The sequence below is a fragment of the Nothobranchius furzeri genome, chromosome 11 (genome assembly GCF_043380555.1).
Source record: "Nothobranchius furzeri strain GRZ-AD chromosome 11, NfurGRZ-RIMD1, whole genome shotgun sequence".
Lineage (NCBI taxonomy): Eukaryota > Metazoa > Chordata > Actinopteri > Cyprinodontiformes > Nothobranchiidae > Nothobranchius > Nothobranchius furzeri.
In genome coordinates this window covers 53,601,929-53,615,002 of record NC_091751.1, presented here as the reverse complement: position 1 = coordinate 53,615,002, position 13,074 = coordinate 53,601,929, and the positions used below count along the sequence as shown (strand labels likewise).

The following is a 13,074-nucleotide window of genomic DNA, read 5'->3' as shown; positions in this document are numbered from 1 at the left end:
TGCATGAGCCAGGGGTGCGAGTGCGCAGGGTGTCTCAATTATTTGCACACTTGCAAACCACACACTCGAACTCTTACTGCGCACTTTCTCCAAGTGCGCTTCACAGAAGACCGCAAGGCGAGTATTGGGATTGGGCCATCCTACGATTCCAAATCACGCCTCCTGTGATGTGGCTCACTTCTAGTTCCTGAAATGCGTGCACTGGATTTTTTTCCCCCCAGATTACGACTTACAAGGCATTCTTCCCTACCTGTGACCACTGCAAATGTGTAGTCCTTTAACCCTCCCAGTGTCTTTATGGGTGGCCCCACGAGGAAAGTTGACCATTGAGCAGGATTGATGGTTTATTCCATGTGGCAGGGGTGATGTGGTGCTCACTCCTCACCCCTGCCACATGGACCCAAGGGATAAACCATCAATGCTGCTCAATGGTCAACTTTCCTCGCGGGGTCACACCCATTAGGACAGTGGGAGGGTTAAATAATTAATTTGTCAAGTTCCTATGCCTGAACCGTGGAAAGCTGGGGCTCAGGGTCTCTGCACAGAAAGCAAGTCATAGACCTGCAGCACCTTTTGCACTGGAGCAGCACCGTGTCAGTGGGTGTGAATCCTTATGCAAATGGAATATTCCACTAAAAACATGAAAAAAATAAAATAAAATAAAAAAGCTGTTTTGGTTTGGACAGTGTTGTGTTTTAGACAGACTGATGATGAAAAAAGGAAATACTTCAATTTAAAACAGAACATAACAAAACATAAAATAAAATTAAAAATTAAGTTTTCACTAAATTCTCTCTTTTTAATATCAGTTTGGAGTGTGTAAGTAATTAAACACACGTAATTTTGCATTATTTTTACACAATCATCCAAATAAAATTACTTCTTATTATTCAGCACAAAACTGCACAAGCAGAGCAGCACGTTTCATAAGAGGGGTTTCTTACTTTCATTATAGCATCTTTTGGTTTTTCATTTCATTTCTTCTTCCTTTCTGTTATTTTTCACTATTGCTAAATTGGTAGCAGCCTGTGTGTCCCAAGGCCTCCATCCATTGTTTGTGCAGGCTTGAATGTCTCACTAGATTCTGCAAGATACCTTGACTTAAATTAAAATCAACAAATCACAAAATGGACAGGAACAGATGGCTTTTTGTTTGGTCAGTAGGTATAATGCCTGCAAAAAAGAAAAATGCTCATGTGGTTAAGAGGCAAAAAAATGACACTAATGTTGAATTTTTGCCTTAAATCTCAATCAGTAACCAGCCTGTGTCCATTAACCGCTGCAGAATACCCTTTTGTTCTCATGCTGCCTTTCTGCACATTCTTCTTGGTTCAACAGTGCCAACTTGTTGTTGAACATGCTTGTCAGAGTAAGCATGCACTAGCACGAGTCAATTTCCTGGATTCTTGGCCGCCTGTTATGAGTGACAACGTTCACGGTCTTAACTGGAAAACTTTGGCTTTGCATAATCACATGTGTAAACAGATAGGTTTCTTAGAAGCCATACTTTACAACTTTTTCATGTTTTTAAATCATTTTCTTCAGCCAGTATGTGCTAAAATGACCTTTCACAGGGTTAATGAAATGTCACTCTGACCCCACCGCCCCCTGCGACCAGAGAACCACACTTGCAACTTAAGAGTACCCAGGCCGGTCCCTGTTAGTCTTTAGTAAAGCGGACCTGACATGTTAGCTTCCAGCACATGATTCCTGCATGTTTTATATCATGAACACAGCTGATTTGTTTAATTTAGTGATGGACCACTCCTGGAGACACTAATGAAGGAAGAGACATTTCAGCAGTTAGACTAAGGTGCTAAAAGTTTTACTTTTGGTTTTATGACAATGAGTTAAAACAGACTGTAGGGGGTGCTAAAAGCAAGCTAAAGTTACCAAGTTTACCTTTAAAAGATTGAAACTGAAACGTTAAAGTGGCAGTGTGTAGTTTCCTGGCTCTAGGGGGCAGTACATACATACATTTCAGGGTAGTTTTACACCATATCGCTGTGACTGTCGCTAGTTAAAAAAAAACATTACGGTAAATGTTACCTGTGGAGCAGAAAGCATGCAACCTTGGCGTGACTCCGCCGGCTTTGATGGGTTTTCAGGTAATTCCATCGAGAGAATTGTAGTTTTCTGACGCTGTCGTTCCCGGATCTGCTCAGGCTCCTACACCTGCCGATGACGTCATCATACTATGGCAATACCACTCGACCAAACTATATTGCATCCCTTTTTCAATTCTGTTCTTTCACAGATGTTTTGGAAAAAGTTTAGCAGTTTTGTTATTAATTTCATGTTTCTTACTGCCTAAATGTTTTCAAACTTGGTAACATCGTAAAGCTGTAAATCCAGCCAATCATCTAGTGTGACATCATCGACAGGTGCAGGACCCCAAGCCAGCCAGAAGGAAACATGGCAACCAATATGGCTTCTCCAAAGATGCTACACCCGTGCTCTATGTACTTTAGATTTGCATTGGTCTTATATTACAAAGCTGCCAATATTTTTCAACAACTGGACACCATTTTACTCATTTTCAACAACATATCGATGGATATTTCCAGAGAGTAAAGATAAAAATACACATTGCCACTGGCATGTTAATCTGCAGTTGTCTTTCAGTTAAATGTATTATTTAAACACAGTTTAACTATTGGTGTGAGTGGGGTAAATTATATGTAAGATTTTCTCCTATCTGCTCCTTTTCATTCAGTTGAATTTGTAAGGTGTATTTGTTTGTTCATTTTGTTGTTATTGTTGTTTTTGTAAAGAATGAAATAAAAGATATAAAAAAAATAAATAATAAGACTCCAGAGAGTGAAACTGAAATTTTAGAAAGTACCATGAAAGTACAAGAAAGAAATCACCAGAAACCACTGGTCGGGTTTTAGAGGTCTTCTTTTGAAACGGTTTTCCATCACAGCAAAATAAGTTGCAGAAATATAAAATTAAACCTAAATTAAAGCAAAAAAAATGTGTGTTTATGTTCATTTGTCTATAAAAAATAATTGGATAATTAAATTCAGCTCAGAAACTTAATATTTTCCTGTTCAAATTCTGTGGCACGGGCCTCACATGCTTAACAATGTGTAAACTGTCAACTGGCATTCCTCTAATTCTCCATCCCTCCATCCTTTCATTCCTCCCTCCCACCATTTTTTCTGGTGCACACATGCCATTCATTCCACTCCACCTCTCAGTCCAGCTCCGGAACCTTCAAGCAGCATCCAGAAATCACACCCTTATTCGCTGGCTTGGAGAACAGGTAGAACCAGAGGTGCAGCAGAGCCTGTCTGGTGGCACCCCACCTCTAAGCTGCAACCTAAAAGGGGAAGGGCAACGCCAAAAGTCACATCAGCTGATAAATATTTAACACCAGACTTAACCTTTAACCTAGATCAGGTGGGAGGGACTATTTGCAAAGATGTATTTCATATCACATTTACATTTACTTAGTCTTTCAAAGAGAGATTTTTCATTCCCATTCATCCATTTTTGTGATTATCCACCACTTGTTTCTTGAACCAACTTCTCCTTCCAACTCTCTGCCCCTCATCCCATCACCATAACTCATGAGCCCGTCCAATCACAGACCGGCTCAGTGGGAACATGAGGGTGGAGCAAGCCACTGAAACAGGGTGTGGTCCTGAAACCTGTGAGCTGTGTAGTAGAGCCATGGGCTTTAAATGGAGATGAATGAGGCCAGTCTCTTCAGTTATCGCAGTGGATTTGTCACTTTCACTCACTTTCTCTTGGATTCTGCTCTCTCAGGCTGTCTCTTTTTTATCATTGCCATTAAAATCTCACCTGCAGTACTTGGCTACTGTTGGATTTTGTTTTAAGGAGCATACTTCACATTTGAAGGAGGCTGGCGACTACCACTCATTGTTTGTATGCATCTGTTGTTTCACCTGATCCCTGTCACGCCTGATCTGCTGGACCCTCCGGCTGGCTTCAGAGCCTTGATATCTAGAAGGTGAGTAACAAAACAGGAGCTACACCTATCAGTCACCATTACTTCTGCTTTGTCCTGTCAAACTTGTGTTTTGAGTGTAAGGAAACACTTTTTGCTCCACTTATTTCAGTTTTTTGAGTTTAAACTTGGGTTGAACTTGATTTAGATCAGGAAAATCCTCTTACGTTGGCTGTGCCGGCCACATGTGGTAAGTCCTTTGCCTCACCTGTTAGACTTGCTCAGTCAGCTTGGGTAGTTGTTTGTTTTTTCTTTTTCTTTTTTTCCCTTGACAAAAGTTTGAATGTTTTTAAGAATAAATGTGCGTTAAAGAAACTCGCTGTGTTTTTTAATTTAAAAGCAGCAGTCCAGGGTCATGCCAGTGTGTTTGAGCCTGTGCAGCTGTATCCTGTTTGTTTAGTATAGAGAGGCAGGTGCACAGGTGGCTTTTGATACCTGCCAGCCTTGTGAACTCATTCCTTTTCATATTTTTCAGGACAAAAGGCAAGACGTCACCATGTTGCGAGAAGCCATCGCAAGCGTTTCAAAATTCCATGGTTACATAATCTCAAACGTTGGTGAGTGACATGATTTCTCCCCATTTTATTTGTATCGTTTCATATCTTTATCCCAGGTTAACAAAAAATGTGTTCACACATTAAGGTTCATAAATTCTTGCTGTGTCAACACTTTGTCTTTAGGCATTGTGTAATATTTTAATGGCATTCTGTGAGACTCCTGAGGGTGTGTGTGCATTTCCCAGATGCCAGAGTGAAGGACTACCCCCTGATGCAGAGCCCCTTGCAAATGACCGGCATCCTGGTGGCCTATGTCATGTTCTCTGTGTACATCGGTCCTCGCATGATGGCAAACCGCAAGCCTTATGGCCTCCACCGAGCCATGATCGTCTACAACCTCTGCATGGTTTTACTCAACGCCTACATAGTGTATGAGGTAAGGAGCATGACGTTGGTGTCCTGACTCGCACTCATGCTGTTTGAGATCATTGCTTATGTGCATTTTGTTTTTGGGACTCTTAGTTCATGATGTCTGGATGGGCCACCACCTTCACATGGAGATGTGACCTTATTGATCCCTCTTCTAGCCCACAGGCCCTCAGGGTAAGACGATACGATCTGAACAGTCTTGAATCTGTAGATGGAAGACACTGTCGCTTCACTGATTATAAACAATCTGAATCAAAGTGATTACCCTGACTTTGTCCTGATTTTGATAATCTTTATCTCCCCTACAGATGGTACGTGTGGCCTGGTTGTTTTATTTTTCAAAGTACATTGAACTCCTCGACACAGTAAGGAACTCCTAATTTATGTATTCTTCAACGCTTTGGTCATGAAATGGAAATATCAACTGCATCAATTCTCACGTCTTAAATATTATAATTATTTTTGGCTTCAGGTTTTTTTTGTGCTGAGAAAGAAGCAAAGTCAGATCACATTTCTCCACGTCTTCCATCACTCCTTCATGCCCTGGTCGTGGTGGTGGGGTGTCACCCTGACGCCTGGTGAGCTTTCCTACCAAACATGAACTTGCTGTATGATTGTCCACACTTTTCATCTAAATGAATGGAAACATTAAAGATTTTGGTAAATCCATCAAAATTGCCAATCTTCTGGGAATTTCTCTCCCTTGCAAGCTGGAGGAATGGGATCCTTCCACGCTTTGGTGAACGCGGCTGTCCACGTTACCATGTACACCTACTACGGACTCTCCGCTGCAGGTCCTCGCTTCCAGAAGTATCTCTGGTGGAAGAAACACATGACTGCCATCCAGCTGGTGTGACTTTTGTTTTATACTTTCTTTTTATTGTAAAACAGGAAAATGTGATGAAGAGAAAACAAAACAAAGTTGTGCTCCCCTCTTTCCACAGATCCAGTTTATCCTGATCTCTGTTCACATCAGCCAGTACTACTTCATGGATAAGTGTGACTACCAGTACCCCATGTGGATCCACCTGATCTGGATGTACGGCATCTTCTTCTTCTTCCTATTCTCTAACTTTTGGGTGCAGGCCTACATAAAAGGCAACCGGCTTCCTGTTGGAGACCACAAGCCAAAACAGAATGGTTTGATCAGTGAACACGTCACTAACATGGCCAACGGTAAACCTCATGAAAACGGGTACGCCCACCACTACGCCAATGACAAAATCATCCTGGGCAAAGTGAAGAAAATCTGAGCTTGTGACTCTGAAAATAAAAAGGCACAGGTGTTTAGTTTTTTTTTTTACCAACTTGAATATGCCACTTATTTATAACTAGGAGCAGATTTGAGTGAAATAGTTCAAAATGCTACCTCTGATTTTGATTTGTGTGTATACACCTGTTCCTTTATGAAATACTCACATTAATGGGATATGATGGGCTTGCTGTTTTGCCACTGATCTCTACTTGCAACACTTTAAGATGTTGCAAAAACTGTGATGAACACTGAGTGATAATTGGTGCTCATTTTGATAGTATTCCTTAACTCAGGCTCGGCCTGCAGCACTGTTAGGCTAACACAGCCTTTTGTTGCTTGGGATTATGGCAATGTATCCACTGAATACAAGTGTGTAAATAATAATTACCATGAAGTTTATGCAAAGAAAAACCAGAAGTTGTCATTGTAAATGTCAAAAACTTAGTTTCTTCCCTGATTTTTTTTATTTATCTTTTGAAATAAAACCAACTCTAGAGTTTTGTGTTAGCAGTTGTGTTTGCACTTTGTGAGCAACTTGCTACATCTTTTTTAATTTTATACAGACTCAAGTAAACATTCTACTGTATATTACAGTATTAATGCATTTTCTTTTGTTTGAATCAGTAACTTAAAGATGTCCATCTAGAAAAAATACACTCTGATTCTGAAGGCGCTGTACGGTTTGATCTGTTCATGCTGCATGACGTCAATAAAGTTTGTAAAAGGTCTTAAGGAATGATGGAAATGGTTCTAAATACAAACCCATAGATGCATGCTTTGTTTTTCCTACTGAGTTACTGAACGATGAAGGATTTTAAATTCATGACTTCAAAGGAAATACAATAACTCACCCCAATGAAAAGATGCACATATTTTCTCCTGAATACCTGCAAAACATGAACATGACAAGATTTCTAAATTCACAATGAAACTTATTTTTTAATCAGATATTTAAATTGTTTTTATCCCCATAAAAGAAAATATAACACACATGACCTTGAAGACGCTCTTTTGTATAATGTCTCTCGAGATAAAAACCATGAGGCACTTTACAAAAAAAATTTTCAAAAGTGGTTAAAAATATGTTTAAAATGAGAAAAGAACAATATGCAAGGAAAGGGAGAGAGAAAATGAATATGAATGAGGGAAATCAATGCATCCCAGGAAAGAACAGAATAAGGAGAGGGGGGTGATGAAGGTCACGCAAAAGCTGGCTTGAACAGCTGAGTTTTCTGCTGCTTTTTAAAGGAGACCACTGATCTCAGGCTCAGGGGGAGAGAGCTGCAGAGTCTGGGGGCCACAGCAGGAAAGGATCTGTCACCTTTGGTCTTTATCCTGGTGCTGCACAACCAGTAGACTTTGGTCACTGGACCTCAGGGACCTGCTGGGGCTGTAGGGACAGAGAAGATCACCAATAGTGCTTGACTCAAAATGATCTTTTAGAAAACATGTGCAAAACATTGTCAAAACTGTTAATTATAATTTGCGTAATTTTAAACATGTAAGAGTGTACCTGACAGAAAAAGCAGCAGGCACATTTTTACATTCAAATGATACTGTCTCACATTAGCTATTGCATCACCAGCTGGTCATTTTCTGCCTCTTCTGTTATCAGACCTGTTGAGTCCTGCTATAAAAGGGCAATTAAAATCCTGGTCAAAAGGCTAATGTTGTATCATTACTGTCCGATTCTGGATACATTTTCTCTACAGAGTTTCCAAAATTTTAAACATTTGAAATCTGCTTGCCTGGTCTATAAAGTTATTCATGGTCTAGCCCCTCCACCACTGAAGGATTTTATGATTCAAAAATCACACAGGGACTCTTCCAGAGTAACTCGAGCCACAGTTAGAGGTGACTGTGAGCTTAGAGCCCTGCATGGGCCTAAAATCTGAGCCTGTGTCCGGTGTTGTGCCACAAATCGACTCGCTGCCAAAAAATGATTAGCCACCGCCGGATCGCGCACGGTTAGGTAATTGCATTTCTAGACGAAATTCCCCAGGATTTCGCCCTAAAACTCAGCATATCTAGCAATATGGACATTCATTCATCAATTTTGACAAGGGAAATTATCATTTGTTGCCATTTTTGAGGTGTTTATGAAAGTGGAAGAGACCCAGCATACTGTGATGGGACTAATAACATCAAGAGATAATAAATAAAGTAATATTAGGTCAATTTAACCCTTTACAGATGACTAGGACACTGTAATCGTTTTTTGGCAAGGGAAATGATCATTTGTTGCATTTTTGGGGTGTTTATGAATGTGGAAGACACCCAGCATCCTGTGATAGGACTAATAACATCAAGAGATCATACAGAAAGTAATATTAGGTAAATTTAACCCTTTACAGGTGACCAGGACACTGTAATCAATTTTTGGCAAGGGAAATGATCATTTGTTGCATTTTTGGGGTGTTTATGAATGTGGAAGAGACCCAGCATCCTGTGATGGGACTAATAAGATCAAGAGATAATGAATAAGGTAATATTTAGGTCAATTTAACCCTTTACACGTGACCAGGACACTGTAATCAATTTTTGGCAAGGGAAATTATCTTTTTTTTTTGCCATTTTTGGGGTGTTTATGATGATACAGTAGACAGTATGAGTACAGTAACATCAACAGATAATACATAAAACCCTTATTTGGTCAATTTTAGCCTCCATGAAAATCTGAGCAATTCAATCACTTTTTGGCAAGTAAAATGCCATTTTAGTTGTCTACAATTAAATCATCAATAAAGAATTTAAAGACATTTTGAGGTGTTTCTTATAGGTAAACAGGAGGGTATAGTCTCTATTTGGCAAGTGACAATCTTAATTTTATGTGCTGAAGTGTTTTTATCTTGTTACTTTTAAATAGAGCAAAGTAATGTATAGATAGTAACCTACACAGTGTCATAAAAGCCAAAGCTTGATCAGTTTAAATACTTTTTTCAAGTAAAAATGTGCCCCAAACTAGTTAACTGTGGCTCTATGTCAAGTGGACTAAAGAAAGGAAGGGAAAAAAAATCTAATCGCTGGAGAATTGTTTATTTCCATTTATACAACGTTTACATTCAATACAGGGTGCCATTTTACATTGTTTATTTTATTTTTTAGTATCAAGGCTGTAACATAAAGAAAGCCAGTTCTTACCACAAACAATCTTTCAATTGCAAATATTGCAAAAATGATTAATATATCCTCATTTTGAACGTTTAAGACGAATTGCAACACTTAAACAACTTCTGAACTGGAAAAACTAATATCCGCGATAAACATCTGTTTAAGTACCGGAAGAGGTTATCTCTGCTTTCTGAATGTCCATATTGCTAGATATGCTGAGTTTTAGGGCGAAATCCTTGGGAATTTCGTCTAGAAATGCAATTACCTAACCGTGCGCGATCCTGCGGTGGCTAATCATTTTTTGGCAGCGAGTGGATTTATGGCACAACACCGGCCCGGCCCGAGGGGGTGGAGCCCCAGCCCGACCCGGTCCGAAAAGGTTTTCAGGATTCTCTGGCCTGACCCGAGCCCGACTTTTTTGTAACCAACTAAATGAAAACAAAGTGCGTCAATCCTGACCAATGTGTTAAAAGACGTGCAGGATCCGATCAATTTGTTTTTCCCTTATTTATCGTCACGGAGATGACGGCGCCCTGGCTCTGGTGGTAATCAAGTTAAATTTTATCTCTTTCCAACAATTTTCACAAGAAAACAAAACAGTCAAAAGCAGGGCTTGTGTTGTGTTGACCAGATAGTTCCCGTATTTGACCGTTTATTTTGAAGGAGAAAGAATAGAAAGAATTACCCCGACGCATGCAGACGAACTGACATTTTATTCTACGCACATCGCAGATGTTGCTAAATCACCCAAGAAAAGATTCCCATCTGAACATCTGAGCTGGACACTGCTCAGCGCAGCTCACTGACAGCGCGTATGTGCACAGCGTGCTGAAGTTGTGGAGACTGGCTTGGAGCGTGTCGCAGAACCAGAGCGCATGCGGGACGGTTCCTCCCGAAGCGAGTGTTTTCCAAACCCTGTATCTCAGAGAGACTTGTCACTTAGAAACTGTTCCCTGATTATGAAACTTTGGCTGAATAGTGCTTGTTCCTGTCTCCAATGTGGCGACACATCCAGGAGCCATCTGAGGAGAAGCCCAGAATCTCACATCCTCTTCAGCTCAGAAAGCACATATGATTACGCACAAGTGAGATCCATCAACCCGGTCTCACAGTAAGACCGGGTTGGGCCTGTTCAGGTTTACGCACACAATCTTTACATAGAATTGACTTACAGATATAAAGTTAATTCAGTGAAATATAAAGCATTTTATTTAAATATCCATTCATTATTTTACAAGCACAGAGAGCCACATCAGATTCAGATCAGCGGGAAGATTCCTCCGACTGAATTCAGTTGGAGGAATCTTCCAGCATGCGCTCTGGTTCTGCGACGTGCTCCAAGCCCCTCTCCACATCTTCAGCTCGCTGTGTACCTTATGTAGTACACGCTGACAGAGAGCTGCGCTGAGTAGTGTCCAGCTCAGATTTTCAGATGAGAATCTTTTCTTGAGCGATTTAGCTACATCTGCGATGTGCGTAGAGTAAAATGTCAGTTCGTCTGCATGCGTCGGGGTAATTCTTTCTATTCTTTCTCCTTCAAAATAAACGGTCAAATATGGGAACTATCTGGTCAACACAAGCCCTGCTTTTAACTGTTCTGTTTTCTTGTGGAAACAGATCAAATTAAACTTGATTAACACCAGAGCCAGGCGCACTGCACCGTTATCTCCGTCACTGTAAATGAGGGAAAAACAAAATGATCGGATCCTTTTCTGACCTTCCCCACCTACAAAGTTTAATTACAACAATCAAACGTGACAGAGCATGGATTTGTATTCTGAACAGTCTAAACATGTTTTAAAAAGAAACGTATGACAAAAGTGGCACCTGCTCAGTAAAACCACCAACAGGGTGAAAAATATCTAAATATTGTCGGCAGAGACGGGCTACAACTTCTGGATCCACTTTAAATAAATCGTTTTATTGATTATCTTCTTATGAAAGATAACTTTGACGTACACGAGCGACCGGTACTGGCTGCTGTCACCTGTTGTGAGCAGCGCTCTGCTGTCTGAGGGTAGGCCCCGCCCACAACGCCGCGGCTGCTGTGGCTCCCAGTGTTTTCTTTACTGTGGGAAATGGGTAATAATGGCTCTTTGATGGGAACAGGTTGCTGACCCCTGGTTTAAGTGTTTCAAATTTTTTTAATGAATTCGATTAAAAATAAAGGCTCCCGTCCAGTGTCCGAGGTAATTACACAGTTGTTGGCCCGAAGCCCGGCCCGAGGGCCGTTGGGCCGGGCCGACCCGAGGGCCTAGGGCTTCAGTGCACGGCTCTATGTGAGCTCTCTTTTAGGCGAACGACATTTTCTCAAAATGTTCTGTCATTCCAGGGCTGACTTTTTGGAACAGCATTCCTACTCAAGTGAGAGAAAGCTCAAGTTTTGTTACTTTCAAAAGACAATTGAAACTGTGGCTACAGGAAACTCAAAGATGCAATCATGGATGACACTTTTATTTGTTTTTACTCTGGCCTTTTTCGTAAAATATGTTCCTGTTTTTTTTTTTCCTAAATGTATATTGTTGTTCGTCATCTCTTTTAACATTAACCTGCCAGAGGGCTGCAGATGGAAATTAGCCTAAGGCTACAATCTGGCATATTTATAATTGTATTGTTGTTCATAAACATGCATTGTCCTCTCTTTAAATAAAGTAAGTGAAGTAAAGTGCTTGTCCATGTAAGGCCTTAAAGACCAGAACCAGGATCTTGAAATGAACCCTGAAGTTGACTGGCAGCCATTGAAGCTTGAGGAGAAGCGGGGTGATGTGGGTGTGTTTGGAGGACTTGGTCAGAAGCCGAGCACAGGCATTCTGAACCACCTGTAGACGGTTCAGGGAGGTTTCGCTCAGACACGTGAAAAGAGAGTGGCAGTAGTCTAAGCGGGAGGAGATGAAGGTGTGGAGAACAGTCTAAAGTTCAGAGCGGGAACGGAATGGGACTCAGCTTAGCAATGTTCCTGAGATGGAAGAAGGAAGAGCGAACAAGAGAACTGAAATGAAAAAGATGGCACAAAGGAAAAAAAAACTAAATTTTGTAATTTTATAGACATAGAACCAGAGAGCGATTTTAAAACTTAACCGGAGACAATGTATCTGTCTTTAAAAGTTAGCATATTGGTCATTATTAAATACATTAACCTCAAATACTTAAACTTCTTAAACCTAACAAACTACTAAGCAACAACGACTGGAACGAAATGAATAAATCAATCAATAAGGCAATAAATAGGTGAGAAAAAAACAAGTAAATAAAAGAAATAATTAAATAAACAAATAAATAATTAGAATGCCCATTAGTATAGGTTAAGAACTGACCTCCGAATCTACCACACTCCATAAAACTTATCACTGACATTATTTATAGTAAAGGAGCTTTTCAAGATTTAGAAAGGACATATGGTCCCTTGGCCATCACACATTAGGTGTGGTTGTGTATTTCCAGGTAAGCAAGATTCTGCGCCTCGCTAGAAGCATGGCCGCTGCTAGGCTTTTGGAACTCTTGCCATTTATTTTAAAATTGGAATTAAATAAACAAATGGAATACTTATGGCATAGAGTGTGAGGAAATAACAATATTTCCACATAATCCAGTCCTCTCGGACCACTTTTTGATAACATTTGAGTTTTTTATAACTGAGTTCTCAAGACATGAAAGTAAATTTCACTATAGTCGGTCTCTCTGACAACACTGTTGCATCTTTTAAATAAACGGTTCCATCTTTACTATCTTCAGCATCTCAGAGGAACGTATCAGAGGGCTATATTTTTATTTCTAACCCTTCACAAATTGATGCTTTAGTTCATAAC

General features: G+C 40.2%; 1 protein-coding gene across 2 annotated transcripts; it reads left to right on the top strand.

The window, feature by feature from the left end:
• The first annotated feature begins 3,669 nt into the window (after nt 1–3,669).
• On the top strand, nt 3,670–6,885 carry elovl1a (ELOVL fatty acid elongase 1a). 2 transcript variants are annotated; one of them, XM_015956939.3, is made up of 8 exons: nt 3,670–3,979; nt 4,452–4,533; nt 4,719–4,909; nt 4,996–5,076; nt 5,211–5,267; nt 5,375–5,480; nt 5,613–5,752; nt 5,847–6,885. In XM_015956939.3, the coding sequence occupies exons 2-8, from the start codon at nt 4,473–4,475 to the stop codon at nt 6,153–6,155; spliced, it is 945 nt and encodes a 314-aa protein (XP_015812425.1). In that variant the 5' UTR covers nt 3,670–3,979; nt 4,452–4,472; the 3' UTR covers nt 6,156–6,885. The 2 variants fall into 2 exon arrangements, with proteins under 2 accessions (XP_015812425.1, XP_054596148.1); XM_054740173.2 differs by lacking the exon at nt 3,670–3,979 and adding an exon at nt 4,089–4,166.
• The last annotated feature ends 6,189 nt before the right edge of the window (nt 6,886–13,074 follow it).

What these genes read in the sequence shown, in the direction of transcription:
- elovl1a (XM_015956939.3), top strand. Translation starts at nt 4,473, where the DNA reads ATGTTGCGAGAAGCCATCGCAAGCGTTTCAAAATTCCATGGTTACATA. An exon ending in ACATTGAACTCCTCGACACA is followed by an intron (nt 5,268 to 5,374) that starts GTAAGGAACTCC and finishes TTTTGGCTTCAG; the next exon opens with GTTTTTTTTGTGCTGAGAAA. An exon ending in GGGTGTCACCCTGACGCCTG is followed by an intron (nt 5,481 to 5,612) that starts GTGAGCTTTCCT and finishes CTCCCTTGCAAG; the next exon opens with CTGGAGGAATGGGATCCTTC.